The sequence below is a fragment of the Bidens hawaiensis genome, unplaced genomic scaffold, assembly GCF_021521415.1.
Source record: "Bidens hawaiensis isolate Kalapana, Puna unplaced genomic scaffold, B.hawaiensis_p1.1 tig00011081_1, whole genome shotgun sequence".
Taxonomy (NCBI): domain Eukaryota; kingdom Viridiplantae; phylum Streptophyta; class Magnoliopsida; order Asterales; family Asteraceae; genus Bidens; species Bidens hawaiensis.
In genome coordinates this window covers 270,756-288,813 of record NW_027491856.1, presented here as the reverse complement: position 1 = coordinate 288,813, position 18,058 = coordinate 270,756, and the positions used below count along the sequence as shown (strand labels likewise).

The following is an 18,058-nucleotide window of genomic DNA, read 5'->3' as shown; positions in this document are numbered from 1 at the left end:
TTACCAGGTGTATATTGAGTCAAAACTAATTTTGATCATGTGGCAAAATGTTTAGGTCAAGTTGGGATGACTTGGTCCGATAAAACCGTGAATGAAACTTGATAAAGTGGTTTCTAAACTTTTAAGTGTGGGTCTCATTAGTTCATACGAACCTAAATTGTGTCGTCTTCGTGAGACCATGTCACACCCTAATCTAGGGCATAGGCGTATGACCACAAGTTGGTACCTATTTTGCAAATATATCAGAGTTTAAGGTTGTAAAGCGGGAGACTTGATTAAATTTTTATTATATTCAGAAGAGGGGAATTAAACACCAGTGGTTGGTAAAAAAGAGTTTGGAATTATAAAACCATAATTTACGCTGTTTTAATATCAAAAACTCCATCTAAGCCATCAGATCGTCTAATGGCTAGAATACCCGTATAACAGTTTATAAATACGTTAGCAACACATGCTTGTGAACACGTTGACACAAAACATTTTGATCCTCACTTATCCCCTCGAGACATCGTAGGCATCGGCCCAACGTGGCTTAGGAAATAATCAAGTACTGAAAGTCTGAATTACCATTATAAACATACAGCTCAACTCGAAACCACTCAGCGAACACCGCATCGTCGAGAACTTAGCAACTACCAATATACACAAGATAATCCCCTCTCGGACATTACTTAGGTCCGGCCCAACGTGGCAGAGGCATTAGCAAGTGTGGTGTGGTGTGCCCACCGTCTAGTCGTCTACCCACATATATAAGGATCCAGACAAACGTATACGATGTCCTAAGGGCCAGCGATTACCTTTGTTTATAAAGTTTTAGGGATACATAATCCCATGTAAACATTTCTAAGACTCGTTTAAAGAGTTATAAAAGTTTGAACATATTCACCTTTGTTCTTGATCAGTGTGTCTCACTGATTTATGCTTTCTTGATATCTCGGACCTATAGTACGAGAATAACATTTTATAAATACTAGATCAGCGATCTAGCTTTAGACATTTATTCTGTTTGCATAACCTTTACCTTGATATTCATTTGTTTATAAAACATAAGGATATTTAGTCCTTTCTTTGTTCATTATTTATATACTACGTTTTTTTTTCTTCATGAAGAAACATATATATCAAGTTTCTTCTTTCATAAGAAACATTTATAAAATCTTTATATAAAACAAATAATGATAATTTATCTATAACATCGTCTTATGAAATCTATATTTCACTTATTATGCGATCAAGGTATGGCTATATTCCCAACTAGGGTCTAAGCCATATATAATAAAATAATTTGACAGAATCCTTACCTTGTACGGCTTGTTTATAAGAAATGCCTAGGCTTGACGCGGGAAAGACTTCTACTTGTCAACGGTTAATCGAGAGAATAAACCGGTAGGGGTTCTATTACTAGCACACACTTCGAGACAACAAACAACCTTGAAACGTCGGGATCGTGGCACATATTTCGAGATTATGTGAGTGATTGGTGTGTGTTGGAGCAATGGGGTTTCACCCCATGGCTGCCTGTTTATAGGCTTGAAATGGGTTCCTTTGTGTAGCGCGGAGGACCACCTTCTTGATCTATCTTCCATCGTTCAAAAATACTAATGCGGCGATGCGAAGTGCAAAGTGCGCCATCAAAGCACCACATTGCGCCCATCGCTCGAGCCCGTGCGCGTAGGGTGCTTCGCACCCTCCGTTAGGACCACTGGGAGTGTTTAGCCACATAACAATATTACTATGAAAACTTTCTTTCTTATAAATAGCTTCCATTTTCTTCCTTCTTCTATGTGGGATGAAGTTTTCTTCTTTATATTCTTAGCATAAGATGTTTTCTTTCTTTATCTTATTTTTCCCAAAACTTGTCTTGAAAACATTTTTTGTCCTTCATCTTTATTAATTTGTCAAATTTGGACCAAAATTTTTAGGATGTTACAGGCCACCCCCCCCCCTTTACCGCCCCTCGGCGGTGTTCCCTTCCAATACCGCCTTAAATTCGCTCCCTTTACCGGCCATAGCGTCAAGCCTAATAGCTACAGAAGAACCCCAACAAACTTAATGTGTCGGTCTAAAATGGGCCGAAGCTTACTCATCCAAATCCATAATGAAGGTATTATCTACGCCAATATTTAAACATGCAAGGCGTACTTAACACTATGGTGCTGTTTGTTTTTTCACAGGTAAAATGTTTGCAGTCTGCGGACCACATCTGTAAGCATCTGTAGAAGAAGAGGTGGGCCAAACCTCTGCAGTCTGCAAGAAAAATACTGTTTTTTAACGTCTGTAGATTACTAAAATAAACTGGATAGTGGTTTACAAACTGTGGTAGTGGGTGGTGGCGGTGGTGGTGGGTGGTGGACATTAGTGATGGTGGACGATGGTGGTAGACGGTGGTGGTGGCGGACGATGGTGGATGGTGGTGGCAAATGGTAGGTGGAGGTGGCAAACAGTGGGTGGTGGTGGTGGACGGTGGCTGCCTGGCTGGGTGGTGGTGGTGGCGAACGGTGGGTGGTGGTGGTGGGCAGTGAGTGTTGGTAGGGTGTGGTGTTTTAACTCTCTGCAGATCTTAGAAGATCTCAGAAGTGGATGAGCCAAATCTGCACCAAGAAGAGCTTGTGCAAACGTTTTTTAATGAAACATTTTCAAAAAAACAAACAATCTGCATATGACAATGTCCGCGCATGGTCTGTGCGACGCAGACAAAAAAGCCCGCAAAAACCTTTTTCAGAATAACAAACAGCAACTATAACTCACCTACTCATGTAGTCATGGTACGCTTGTTAAGTTGTAATATAGTTAAAAAAAATAAACGAATAAATTTTATTAATTTATAATTATTTGAATAATAATAATATTTTATTGTAAGTGACGGAGTAAACTTTTTAAAAAGTTAGCTGCAAGGTCTCACAAGAGCTACGGTGGATAAAATCCACGTGGACACCAGATAACCACCAGAAGCCCCTACTCAACAACCCCAACCACCACTCTTCACAATCACACACATACAAATTCCATAGAATCCGATTCCAACATGATCATCCTCTACTACTAACTCCATTTAACTATCCGAAATGGCGTTAAAAACGGTTACTCCAATTTCTTCTTCTTCCTCACACTTTCCTCATTTATCGGTCGTTCACTCTCCGGCGTACATTCAATTCACTAAATACACACTCATCCGGCCGACAAACCAGACGGTTTCGCTACGTAAGAGCTGCGAGTTTCTGTTTCCGGTTACACTGCAAGTGTTATCGACTGTTAGGTCTAGGCGTTATGCGAAATCAACGGAGAGTACGGACGAAACATCCGATGACGTGGATTCCGGTGACGATTCCGATGAGTTTGAGAAAGCTGTGAGCGGTGGATCGAGGAGGAGCGTTTCGTCATTGTCTGATGCGCTTAACCTTGGCAGCCGTGATCCGGTTTATGAGGTTCGGTAATTTCCGTTAGTATTGTTAGTTTGACTGTTAGTCACAGTTAGCAGTTAATTGTTTGTTAAGTTAGTTAGTTAGTTAGTTAGTCTAATCTATGTATATAAGCTAGGGCTTATAAATAGTTTGAAGTTAGTTATATCGTTCAAGCCTTTTCTCCTGATTATTGTAACACTGAAAGCTTATTAATTCTGAATTCATTTAGATGAGGTATGTTGAAGTGGAAGTAATACGTTTGCCGTAATCTGATTATATATGTGTTGTTGTTTTGCTTGAAGGTTGTTTAAGTAAGCTCAAAAGGAATGGTTTCAACTAGAAAAGTTAACAGACGGCATCTGCTAAAGTCGAGTGGTGAGTATGCAAACAGTATAATCATTTGTTTCTTTGCAGATTGATTTTGCTAATTGTTGAAAATTTGCATGCATTTGCTTGCAGATCTGTTTAGTCTAGCATTTAGTCATGATTAATGAAGTTCTAATATTAGTAAAAACCTTGATACTCTTCACGATTGTTAGATTTGCTTTAATTTAGGGTTTTGATAACAGGTCTTCGTCCTCGTGACATAAGGAGTGTTGATCCTTCGTTATGGTTAACAAACACAATGCCATCTTTGTTGGTATATTTCCCTAGATAATCTACTGTTATGTAGTCATGTGTAAAAGTAAGCACCGTGATTTCTGTTCATTATTAATTGTTAATACACGTGTTTTGTGATTTCTGTCATAGGTTCGTGAAAACGCCATACTATTGAATTTCGGATCCTTGCGAGCAATTGCAATGCAAGAGAGTGTCTTTATATTTAACTACAACCGGTAAGTATTGTTCATATCAAAGGTCAGTAGTGTTTACTCTTAATTTTAGTTAAAATGTTCTTGGGAGAGCTTTTATTGTTGTGTAATGCAGTACAGGAGGAAAAGCTTTTATTGACGATTTATTACCTCGTTTGAATCCTAAAAGTATGATTGGTGGAGCTTTAGTAATGCCATTTGAGCTTGAGGTTGGTTCTATTCTGTTCTATATAAGCTTTTAGGATTACCTATGTAAGTATTAGCCACTTTGCTTGTATTCATCTGTATGTGAACTTGATTCAAGTTTCTAGGGTTTGGATTCACCAATGTTTAAATAGGAACTTTTACTTTGACTTTCAGGTTGTGGAAGCGGCCCTTAATTCTAGAATACAACACTTTGAGCACAGGCTAATGGTATTAGACCCACATGTGAGTATGTAAATACATTGACTACATTTTTAACTTTACTTTTGGTAACATCATATCTTATTGTAACTTTTGAGTATTATACCATCATATATTTGTGAAAATATATCCAACACCGACTATGAAGCCGACTAAGGTATAGACTCGAAGGGTGGTACGGTTTGGTCTCAAGGGGTGGTTTTGGTGGAGATCATAAAAGATATAAAGGTCAAGGGCTGAATTGAAAAATCTGGTTAATTAGATAACTTTCGTTTAAGTTTTGAATTAGTTCAGTTTGTATTTGAGCAGGAGTCGTATGCCTATGTCTTGCTGGGCAAGTTTATTTTTTAGTATAAATAGGGTTTAGTTTCTTTTCATTAGTATTGTAATCTCTTTATTCAATTAATAAAAAGAGTCGAACTAGTCAAGTTCAAAACGTGCGTATCGGTGTGTTCGTGATATCCAGGTTAACAATATTCATATCTTTTGGTAATTCAGGTTCAAGATCTCCTTAAGGTTTTACCAAACCGGTTAACAGCTGGCATATTGGAACAACTTCGTACTTGCAAGCAAACTTTGGTATCATTAATTTCTTAAACTTACATGCCTATTGTGTGAAGTGAAATAAAACAAACCGTTAACTGTTTAATGAAAGGTGGAACTGGGATCCAAAGCAGGGGCGCTCAGACAAATGCTGCTTGATATGTTAGAAGATTCTCAAGAAATACGCCGCCTCTGTATTGTGGGCAGAAACTGCATTTTGAACAGAAATATTGATGTAGAGTGCTCGGTTCCACTAGATAAACAGGTTGCTGAGGGTAAGTCTGTTGCATAATATGGGATATTGTTGTGAAATTGATCTAAGGTTGTTTCATTTTCATCATATGCAGAAGAGGAGGAAGAAATTGAAATGCTGCTTGAAAATTATCTTCATAGGTAGTTAAATACTAAATAGTGTCTGTTACTTTGATCTTTATTGCAATTTGTGTGTGCATGATTATGCTTATTAATCATTGAGTGACCTTTAATGTAATTGCAGATGTGAATCATGTCATAATCAAGCAGGAAGACTTCTTGATTCTGCAAGAGAAATGGAAGACTCAATTGCTGTTAATTTGAGGTTTGCATGTGTGTTTTTATAGAAGTGTTTGATTATTAAGTTTATACTTATAAAACCCTTGACAGCAGGAAAAAAGCAAGTAATCTATGAAGATGGAAATGAGTTAAAATAATATATATTTTTTTCTTTCTTTTGTTTCAGTTCTAGAAGGCTCCAGGTCAGCAGATTTGAATTGCTTCTCCAGGTTGGAACTTTTTGTCTTGCAGTTGGTGCTTTGGTTTCAGGTTATTACTTTTTTTCTTTAATCAAATTAATTGCATCATAATCACAATAGCAAGTGCTCAATCTTACCAGTTAATATATGTTACAAATGTCTACCTTTGGCCATTATCAAATAATGAATTGAAAATTTTGAACTCATGTGATATAGTGATACCAAAATGTGGGAACTTGAATTGAGATAACCGAATCCTATTTCATTTTCTTAAGGCTTGTTTTGTTTGCAGTTATATTTATTTGGCATGAATTTAAGATCCTACCTTGAAGAACATGCGGTAATTTCTTCTTTTTTGCATTTAGTGAAACAATCAACACTTTATAACACTCACTGATATATGATCATCATAGAAGATCCCATCCTTTTGGGTATATAATGATATTCTCTTTATGGCATGCAGTTTGCGTCTTGGCTTACGACAGGAGGAATAATATTTGGTGCTGTGGTGGCATTTTTTCTCACTTACTCGTATCTCAGGGCAAAGAAAATCCTTTAGGCGGCCAATTTATATCATCACCATTATCATCCAGGGGAAACTACATCATTATAATCATAATCATGATAATAATCATAATCATCATCCAATCAATTATCATTTCAGCAAGGTATGTTATATCTTACAAACTAGGGATTAAATCAACACAATTCATCATTGGAGTTATTTGAGTAGTAACTACGTGAGGTAGTAAGAGTATGCATGAATTTAGAATGATAGCAGACTCGGTACAGTGATACTCATTGTATACATGATTCATATAATCATATATCTTTGTTATGTGTACACCACAGCCACAATTGATAAGAGGCAATACAGAGTAAAGATGAAGCATTTAAAGGGAACCTCTTTTGGGATCACATGTTTCTTGGCCCTTTCACCAAGATCAGTTGTCACCTAATCTCTAAGTTGGCCGGTTTGAGTTTTATATGGTTCAGATTTGACCGCTTAGTGACCTGGCTGATGGGTCTAACTCTAAAACCGATGGTTAAATAGAACTGGCCGTTTAACCACTTTTGTATTATTTTATTTTTTTCCCCTTTTTAAAAGATAGTGTGTGTGTGTGTATGTAAGGCCCCGTTTCCGGTAACTCTACTTTGGTATTGGATTTACTCACAGACACAGTTCTAAAATCAGTTTTAATTAAAAACTTTCGCGGAATACTAAAACATCAACCATCAAATTACAAAACAAAATCTTGTCTTAACAAAAGTTGAATTGTTTTAACATAACATCATATTTCATAACATTTCTTTCCCGAGATGTCAGTCTTCCATTCCCTACCATGTGCTATCCTCAAGCCAGCTCCTTTAACCTATTTACCTGCGTGCATACTAAAAGTCAGCTACGCTGAGTGAGTTCTAGTTAAAAGCAGGTAACATACATTACGTTCATATTCTTACACATGTTTATATATATATCCGAAGACACATATTACGTTCGTTCTTACTTTCATACATTCATATCTTTACTTACCTTCATTATTTTTATACATACATAACCGTTCTACGTTTTAAAGCGCCTTTCGCCCTATGGCCTTCGCATATACTATTAGGGTCTGCAACCCTTTACTCTTCGCATATATTATAAGGGTATGCAACCCCGTACTCTTCGCATATATTATTAGGGTATGCAACCCCGTACTTGTAACACCCACAAAGCTTAGGTCCAAATTTGACAAGTTTATAAAGATAAAGGACCAAAAACAATTATGAGAAAGGTAATGGGAAAAAGGTATGATAAAGAAAAGAAAACATATTATGTTAAGGGAATAAGTAAGGAAACTACATCCCACAAGGAATGTGGGAAAGAAATAAAAACACTTTATAAGGAAGGAGTTTTTCATGGTAATGTTCTTATGGGGCTAACCACTCTCACTAGTCCTAGCGGAGGGTGCGAAGCACCCGACGCGCACGGACACGGACTCGGGCGATGGGCGTAATGTGGTGTTTTGATGGCGCACGCTCGCATCGCCGCGAGCCGCATAAGGGCCGCTTTAGTATTTTTGAACTATGGAAGATCGATCAAGAAGTGACAAGATACTAAAGTTCATCGACTAAAAATAAAAATTCTGATTTCCAGACCCATCGCACTATGCGACGGGTATACAGACTAGATCATCGCGCTACGCGATGCAGTTTCCCATGAGTTTAGAAAAAGGGGCGTCGCGCTACGCGATGGTCCAGAAGGAAGGGGGTATCGCGCTACACGATGACCCGGTTAAGTAACCGGATCAACCACGTGGCAACTTCTGGTGGATTGCGACGTCGCGCTACGCGATGGCCAGGGAGAAAACGTTGCCTATAAAAGGGGGCTACGGGTTTGAAGCATTCTCATCCCAAAAACACCTTTCTTTACACACACATAACCTAGGGAGGCGTTCCCGACCATTGTGAGGTTCCGTGGTCCCGATTTCTCGTAAAACGTGCATGAATTGAAGTTCTGACCCTCCGTCGAGTGGTTAAGCGAGTTTGAAACAAGGTTCTGACGGTTTAACTAGAAGTGCTACTTGTACAAGGCTTAGGCAAATCAAAATACCCGCGTAAGGTAGGAATTCTGCTTAAGTTATTATTTTATTATTATTTTATATAGCTCAGACCCTAGTCTAGGGTTTAGTCTATACCTTGATCAAGTAAGTAAGTGAAATATAAGCTTTCATAAGATAAGATTTTGATGAAATGTTGCTCTTTATTTTTATAAAGATATTACTTATGAAAGAAGAACTTGATATATACGTTTCTTCATCATGAAGAAACGTAGCATATAAATGTTTTGTAAAATGAAATGAATATCAAGGTAAAGGTTATGCAAATAGACTTAAGGTCTATAGCTAGATTGTAGATCTAGTTATTTATAGAATGTTATTCTCGTACTATAGGTCCGAGATAAAGATCAGACATCTGCTGGTGAGAAATCTTGAAATCAACAAAAGGTGAATACGTCCAAACCTTTTTATAATGTGAAATGTTTTATGACGTGAATACGTCTATGTACCGTATATTTTGAAAAGATATTTACTTTTTAAAACCTATGGACTGTTATCCATATGTAAAAGAGTTATGGAAATATTTTGCATGAGGGTTGGTTCAAATCCTCTAAAACGTTTTGATACAAGGTAGTACTAAACACTCAGGCTAAAATACACATGTGTCTGGATCCTTACATATATGTACTGTAGTGGGCACACTACGGGCATACTAACCATGAGGCAAGTGACTGTCTCTAGGGTGAGTGAAGTCCGATTATGTGGTTTGTGCGTATGTTTAGTTCCGATGAGATGGGATTGAGACCCACTGAGTCGTTGAACACTATTGGTGTTGTGTCATTACGAATTGTGAAAATGTTTTATTGAGTCAGCGTATTCACCAGCATATAGCTGACGTATTTTCAAACTGTTTTCAGGTAATCAGGAGTAAGGAATAGTGATGAACATGCCAGTGGAGATAGAAGATCATTAGGCATAGTATACAGCTGATGGCTCAGCTAATTTTGTAATGAAGCATATATATTAAACTTGTTTTTAAACAAGTAATTTTGTAAAACATACAAGGGTGTTTAATTCCCTTTGTTATGAAAGTAAATATTTTTATATTAACATTTTCCGCTGCAAACTTTGATAAATTGACAAAAGTGGTACCAACTGTGAGTCACACGCCTAGGCCCGAAGGTGGGGTGTGACAGTACTCTTCACATATATTATTAGAGTATGCACCCTTTACCCATTCAACCATACCTGTCTCATCAATCATTCATATAATCATCATATAATAATAACATTCAATACATGGTCATACATGTATCATAAACTTACCATTCAAGTAAGTGTATTATCTATCACATAGAAGTATGCACACAACCCCGAAAACATAACGCATAAAAGGGGCTAGAACTCACCTGAAGTCGGTTTCTCTTGCCGTTAATGGTAATGTCCTTCCTTAACTGTGCACGGCTAACTGTACAACACATTACGCATGTTAATTGTCCATTACTACTATTTCTTACATCTAAGTTAATGAAACCCTCAGCTAACGGGGGTCCGGGGCAGCGCCCCTGGTAGCGGGGTCTAGGGGCGGCAGCCCCTAGCAGGGTCCAAGGGGCAGAGCCCTCAATGGCCATTTCGCATGGAATTTCGCATGAGAATTTCGCTTCGCATGGCCATTTCGCTTCACATGGACCATTTCGCTTTGCATGGACCATTTTGCTTCTGCATGGCCATTTCGCTTCGCATGGCATGCGATGCAAAACCCTTTTCGTGCGAAATAGACCCTGATTTACCTTATTTTGTTAATTTAGAGCCATTTTACCCGAGACTCTTCCTTAGAATCCGTCTTAGACCTTTTTATGGGTTTCGGGTTGTACCAACTTTGTATACCTGTGTTTCTCACAGTCCAACCGTCACCTTTTTAGCTTAAAACGCACCCAAGAGGTTATAACTTACCAAGTTTATGTTTTTCTTCCATTTTACAGCCCGATCTACCATTCTATCAGTTTGCATGTCGAAACCGACCTAAAACTTAACCTTTTTAACCAAAACCCACATTTGGTTCTTGGGTTCGGTTCATATCTGAAACAACTCGAGGACCTGGACGTGATTCTTGATGTTTGATGGCGTTCACACACGAGGTTCTTTCTTCTTTTAACTCGGGATTGGTTTCGGGTGTTAGAGGGAAAGTGTGTGTTTTAGTGTGTGTTATGGTGGAAAGAAATGGTGAAAGGAATGAGAGATGACTTTATATAGGAGGCTATAGGCCCCACCATCCACTTCCATACCAACCCAATCCTTATCCAAATAAAAACACGCACACAATTAAACTAACGACACACCGATAATAATAAAACTTTCCGTTATTTATTCACAGAAATGCGGATGTTACAATATATATATATATATAATACAAATTCAAGAAACCTCTTAAATTTTACGAGATACAACAAACCAAGCAAAAGGTACAACATATAATGCATTAATGAATGAGATTCTAAGGGAAATTTTGTTTTTAGGCATCATTATTGACGGTTAATTTTAATTCATTAAAAAATAGATACAAGTTAAAAATGCTTAGACGTAAAAATGAATAGAAGCTAAACTGACTAGAAGCTGCAACTAAATTGATTACAAACTACTTATTAGCAGTTAATCAAAATGATGTCTTTTACAAACTACAGCCGTGCAACGGTGGCGGGCAACAACCCGTTTTCTGATCTCAGAGGCGAAGGTATGTAAATCGGGTTAAATCGATGACGATTGACGGTTCTTATCTGGATCTAAGATGAGGTATGCAAATCAGCTCAGATCTGAATGATTACAACTCTCTGACGAATCTAACGGCAATAGTGATTGGGGTTTTGTTGAGATTTGAGGCAACAGTGGTATGATGATTGTTGTAACAGCCGGTAAAAGTGATGAACTTAGGGTTTCGGTGAGGGACAAGTTTTTTTCGGGTGGAACATCCTGAAAATTTCATACCAATTTTGATAATTTAAAAAGTTGAGGGACCAGCTTGTCATTTAGCTAAAATAAAAATACAAAAGGCTCACAACGTGACATGTGGCAGATGACTGATCGGTATGGAATGACACATGTCAACACCAAATGACACGTATCCTCACAAAGCTACATGCGGATGATGACTAATCAACATGGAATGCCACGTGTCAACACATAATAACACGAGTCATCACAAGAACAACACATGTCGAATTCTAGTAACTCCTCTTGCTTATTCATTAAGTTCCCTAACACTATAAATAGAAGACTTAGAGTTCATTTTCATTCATCCCAAACTTGAATCTCCACACCCTCATTAAAATTCAAGCCTTACGACGACCTGACAAGTTACACCGACAACGTACGTTTAGTCAAAGTGCTACTCTTTCGTTCTTAAGCCGTTATACCCATTTTAAGGTAGGAGTTATGGTTAAGTCATTTCAATACATAACTTAGAGTCTTAGACCCTAGTCGAATGTATAGCCTACACATTAGAAAGTTTTGTAAATAAATTAAAGCTTTTCATAAATAAAAGTTTACAAAAACAATTTCTTAATGATTAAGAAACGTAAAGTTTTACATACAAAGGTAATTGTCAATTGACGTAGAATTTAAGTGATTTCTTCTAAAGGGAGAAACATAAAAGTTTTATAAAACAATTTCTTCTAGAGGAAGAAACGTAGAATTTAGATGATTTCTTCTACAGGAAGAAACATCAATATCAAAATGCGTGATTTTATAGACTAAAGGTCTAAAATAATATTTTAACAACAAAATATTCAATCAGGTTTAAAGTAATCTGACCCGACTAAATGTGTGAAGCTAGTTCATTTGATCAAGATAAATTATTAAACTATTATTCCCGAAACTATAGGTTCAAGGTAATCATTCATCATATATATAGTAAAGTTGTTGATTGAGCTACTTATCAATAGGGCTGGCATATCGTGTATACCCGTACACGATAAGACACAAACACGATAAGACACGAACACGAAATGTGTTTACCTGTACACGACACGAAAACTTATCGTGTACCTGTTTCCCAAACACGAACACGAATCTGTTAATGCCTGGTATACACGATAAGACACGATAAGAGCTGAAATCGATCCTACGATAGCCAAATTATTCGTATTAACCTAGTTATGAATGTCGTGAGAATATGACGGCTGAGAAAAAGTGAGAATGTTTTAGGAATTTAGGGTCTAGAATAACTTATAAATATATATATTTAATTATAAAAATCTAATCAGGTACTTAACATGTAATTAACAGGTAAACAGGTATTTGACCTGTTTAGACACGAAAATTAACAGGTAGATTCGTGTCTACCTGTTTAGTACACGAAACCTGTTAAGGCCTTACCTGGTACCTGTTAAAGTCGTGTAGGTACGTATCATGTATTCGTGTATCGGGTATAAATTGCCAGCCCTACTCATCAAAAGGTGAATACGCCCCCAACTTTTTTTGAACTATTTAATCGAGTCATTTCAACGAGTAAAAAATTTGCATGGGATTATAGATCCCTAAAACTTAAGTAGTCCCTAGCTCTCGTACTAGATATACGTGTGTCTGGATCCATACAGATGTGGTCAGTAAGTAGGCATACCCCGCCACGCTCATTAAGCCGGCTTATAGCGTCGTTAGGACTTGACTATGTGATGAATTTGGTACGCGAATCTATAGGCCCACTGAATTGTTACGGGTGAAGCTAAAGGTTTATACAAATGGTTTAGTGTTAGTGTGTTCACCAGCAATTGTCGTTGACGTATTTTATAAAATTGTTTTACAGTTTATCAATAAAAAGGTGTAGTAAAAGATGGAGGATATAGCTATTAGACGCATCCGGTGGCTTAGTTTGTTTTAATTATGTAAAAGATGTAAATTAATGTTTTATCACTTTTAGTGGATTGTAAGACAATATCAGGTGTTTAATTCCCGAGTTTTTTAAATGAATATTTTAATCTAAAAATACTTCCGCTACGCAACACATACATTGATCTATTTACAAAACATGTACCAACTATGATCACACGCCTGTGACATCCAACGAGCCAGATCAGGCTTTTTCTTTTTTCTTTTTATGGGGTAATTTCCATATAAGCAAGCCAGGTTAAGCATATAACATCCACATCAACATCTCAACAAACGATATTAGTCGTCCGCTAGCAAGGAAGTGACAAAAACAAAAAAGATCAAAGTTGGGAGTGGTGGACGACAAAATGAAAGTTTAAAGTGTTATCAACCAACAAATGAAACTTGAGATTATTAAAAACTAATACCCCAAATTTTAATAATGTATATATTTATAATTTCTAATGTATAAATACATATACTATTTATTTTATTTTCACAATTCAGTTTTCAGTTTATTCACATCAATCTGAACTGGAACCAAATCCGAATCTAGTTTATAATATATATTAAACATATTTATATAAAAACCTAATTATAAACACACCTACATCAATCTAGTCAAAATAGTAAGAATCAATAGAGATATATAAATAAAACCTTTGATTAGCTTTTCGGGAAATTTCCAAACGACTAGTTTATCGTCATCTATATGATAGATTGGTCTCAACTCAGGAGGAAGAACTGTCTTGATCGAATCTGTAACCTTCATTAGCAGATTCTTTTTTTGTGGTTTCCATGATCAAACTAGTGACTGCTAATACCCCGTATGCTGAGAAGCAAAAGGAGGAATCCGCCCGAGGGGCCATTAACGGGCCAGGGCCATAAAGGCCTATGTGAGATCCTAACAACCTCATGGCATGCTCAATTATCTCTTAACCTGCCTATGTTAGGCTATCTAAAATGAAAAGAGGAAATTGTCTTCAACTCCATGAAAAATTGAAAGAAAGAACTTTATACCCTTTATATAACACTATCAACTTGGTATAATTTGCCTACATGAAGAACACATGGTCTCTATGGGAGCATGGGACTCATAATAACCGCATTACAATCAATATGCACTACTGTCCCAAAAAACAAAATCCCAAATTGTACAATGAATCCTTCTAACTGCACCCATTCATCATGTTTGCATCATATCAAAAGTTTGTTTCGTGTTTTCATCATCACCACAAAATTCATTCAACATTGCACTTCAACAGATAACCTGCAACACTAAAATTTAATACTATTAAAATAATGTCTGTTAAGAAGATACACTAATTTTGACATTTTGTAATGATAACTGTAAAAGTGACCGCCTTCGCCTTTCTTAACTGAATCGTTATGTAATTATACCTGCGAAACTTGCCATGTTTATCTTAAAGCAGTTTTTGAAGCTCCTCCAATTGCTATATTCCCCACTCCAACTTCCACTGCTTCTCTCTCATCTTTCTCTCTCTTACTTTCCAAAATCTTGTTATCAGTTACAACCGAATCAACTCTGCTATTCACCAAGCTCTTAGAATCAGTTCTATTATTACTATTATTATCCACAATCTTGTTATCAGCAGCAGGAGTCACAACAGAGCCATGACCTTGAGATATTCTTCCAGTGACCCAAGGGTGATTAAGTAATTTAGCAGCAGTAGGCCTCTTTTCAGGGACAAAATCAAGAATAGGAACAAGAAAATCAGCCATTTCCTTCGCATCTTGTTCATTAAACTCATATTTTTCCATAAGCACTTTGTGCAGAGGCCAAAAACGCAACCGGCGTATGTGTCTTAAATCACCATGTCGGTTGAAGAATTCCCGAGAGTAACGGCCACCTAAAGCTATCTGCATAATAGTCAAAATCTTTTAAGATTATAACGCAATGAGAAAATTGCACAAATGGTCCATGCGGTTTGACCATATTGTAAGTTTGGTCCCCATATTTTAAAAATGCAAACTTAGACCAAACATTTCAGAGAGGGTCGTATGTTTAGCCCCAACCATTAATCTCAATAAGTTTTTAATAGAAAAGTGGCGTCATGTGTTATTCATGTGATATTCATTGTGGCTTTTCAAATTCAGAACCAACGCACCTTGTGCTCGGAAGTAATGATGTTACTCGAAGGTCAGTGTACAATCGAAGGTAATGAAGTCGACATTTGGAGTTCTAGAGTTTAAAAGAGTATTTTATTAGGGTTCTAATTTGAAAAGCCGCGCCCTCACACGCTCACATGAATGGCACATGATATCACTTTGATAAGACAGAAAAATAATACCTTTCGAGGCATCATTCCAAGAAGTTCCATCATTAACGCCAAGTGATCCTACAAAGTACAAAAAAATTTAATAAAAACACTTCACACTTCACATAAAAATATTATGTTTTAGAAACTTAATGTTAATACCTCATCTCTATCATAATTATCACCACTATGTGGATCAAAAAGAACATCACCAGTAGCAAGCTCAAAACATATGCATGCAAACGACCACAAATCAGCAGAAGTTGAATACTTTGACCCTAATAACACCTCGGGACATCTATACTGTCGAGTCTGTATATCACTTGTAAACTGCTTATATGTCCAACACGCGTTACCAAAATCAACCAATTTGCATTTAACATCAACTTCTTCTACAAGCTTTTGTCTTGTTGACCGGCTTCCTCTCCTATTAAGTTGACTTCCATTACTGGATTCACCTTTTATAATTGATGATGTGGCATCCTCCTCATTTTCCACTGATTCTTCTTGTCCAGTACAATTTAAAGCTGCCTTTTTAGCTTTCTTCCTAATTTTCTTTTTCTGGTTTTCGGTAAGATCACCATTTGAGTTATTAACATCTTTAGAATCTCCAGACTCGGTTAAAACTGTTTCTTTAACGGATGGAAGAACGAGAGGCGCGTTTGTTTTTCTTGGATCTTTTTCAGGGTCAATTGTAGATATAAGTAAAATATTTTCAGGTTTAAGATCAGTGTGAATGATAGAAAGTTGTCGATGCAAGTAATCCAAACCGCCTAAAATATGGTAGCAAATTTCCTTAACTTTGTGTAGAGGAATCCCACGATAGTCCGAATACTTTATTAATGTCAAAAGATTATCACCCAAATACTCAAAAATCAGACACACATGCTGCCCGTTCGGTCCCGAGTGTTTGAAATGATCTAAAAGCTTCACCACAGCCTTTTTGTCATCTGGGTCTCCTTCAGCTATCTGCTTCAATATTGTGATTTCATCCATTGCTGCCTCTGTGTAATGTTGTGCACTCTTTTGCACTTTTAATGCTACATATCTCTACAAAACAGACCACGATTTTCCCTAATAATGCTAATCATATACTAAAATTGTAAAACAAACTATAAAGGCTTGAAAACTATCATTTCTAGGGCTGAAAGCGAACCAAAAGCTTGGCAGGAAGTTCGTTTATGTTGATTCCTTTTAATAAATGAACGAATATGAACAAGAAATTTCGTTCGATTAACTAAATGAACGAAAACGAACAGAGGCTATGCTTGTTCAATTGTGTTAGTGAACGCTCAATAGTTTGTTCGTTTAAGTTCATTAATGTGTGTTCATTAAAGTGTTTTTTTAATGACTTTTCTAATCTTACCATACTGATCCAAGAAAAACAATTTAACCATAAAACAAAACTGCATATGAGAATTATGTGATTAATTAAAATGAATCTTAAAAAAACACCAGCAGAAACTTAGTAGCCGGACCGAACCGTTGACACCGACCATTACAGGTTAGCCAAATCGAATAAAACATTTTTTGCGTTCATTTGTATTCATCAAACAAGTTCATTTCCTTAACGAAGACAGACAAAAAACTTCGTTCGGTTAGGCATTCGTGAACCGTTGGCTTGTCGAATAAAAGCTTAAGTGTAATCAGTGATCACAGTTAAAATGACTCAAAATTTGGGGGAAAGTATGATATTAGGTTAAACTAAACAATCAATTTCATTTCATCTGCAATCCACAATAACATAAACTAGTAACAAACTGAGTATGTGCAATTAGGCAAAATAGTTTCCGTACGTACAGATTGATGAGTATCCCAGGCAAGCCAGACAGTTGAGAAATGGCCCCAGCCGAGTTTTCTCTGAACAACATATCTGGCATGCTTAAACGTATCACCAACGCGAACGGCATGATAACCTCCTCGCCGGTAATCCTCCGTCCCTTCGTCCTCCGACGAGTAATCGGTTGCTTGGTCAGGGCCGCTGTTGTTATTATTGTATTCTTCCTCCGCCATCATCAAATTATTATTATTTGATAACTAAGAAGCAGAGGAGGGAGTTTGTGATTTGAATTGAAATCAAGAGATCTGGAATCCAAAGAGTGGATCAATAATAAAGGAAAGAAAGATCGTGTCTTGAAGATGATTCTATTCTAGGGTTTGGGTTTCTATATTATTCTCTCTCTTTCTTTCTTTCAGGGGATGTTATGTAATTGTAAGGTTTACATGTTTTCTGATTCAGCCGAGGGTGCTCCAATTAATATATATTATAAAACGTTTACAAAAAATACTCGATTCTTTTCGGATCACATAAATAAAAATAAGTATAAAATAGCTGTAGATATTAGATCGAATTGGATTTATGCAAGTCGTAGCACCAAAATATTGTGTTGTGTGGAAGACAACATCAAAATTCAACACAGTTAAAACCCATGTGTAGTGAGTCGATCAATGCTGTCATTTTCATACAAAATATTTTTCTTATAA

The 18,058-nt window shown here is 36.8% G+C and overlaps 1 protein-coding gene and 1 pseudogene across 2 annotated transcripts; one reads left to right on the top strand and one right to left on the bottom strand.

Moving 5' to 3' along the window:
* Positions 1-3,065: 3,065 nt before the first annotated feature.
* Positions 3,066-6,609, top strand: LOC143537120 (magnesium transporter MRS2-11, chloroplastic-like; annotated as a pseudogene). The gene is made up of 13 exons (XR_013135990.1): positions 3,066-3,425; positions 3,704-3,776; positions 3,971-4,041; positions 4,152-4,237; positions 4,329-4,422; positions 4,574-4,642; positions 5,117-5,197; positions 5,274-5,436; positions 5,509-5,554; positions 5,658-5,738; positions 5,880-5,962; positions 6,168-6,232; positions 6,356-6,609. The product of XR_013135990.1 is annotated as a magnesium transporter MRS2-11, chloroplastic-like (transcript).
* An 8,103-nt stretch (positions 6,610-14,712) lies between these two features.
* LOC143537119 (uncharacterized) lies at positions 14,713-17,587 on the bottom strand. Its single transcript, XM_077030955.1, has 4 exons — positions 17,375-17,587; positions 15,737-16,624; positions 15,608-15,655; positions 14,713-15,176 (listed from the first exon to the last, which is right to left on the bottom strand). Exons 1-4 carry the CDS (start codon positions 17,585-17,587, stop codon positions 14,715-14,717), a joined length of 1,611 nt encoding a protein of 536 aa, XP_076887070.1. The 3' UTR covers positions 14,713-14,714.
* Positions 17,588-18,058: the final 471 nt, after the last annotated feature.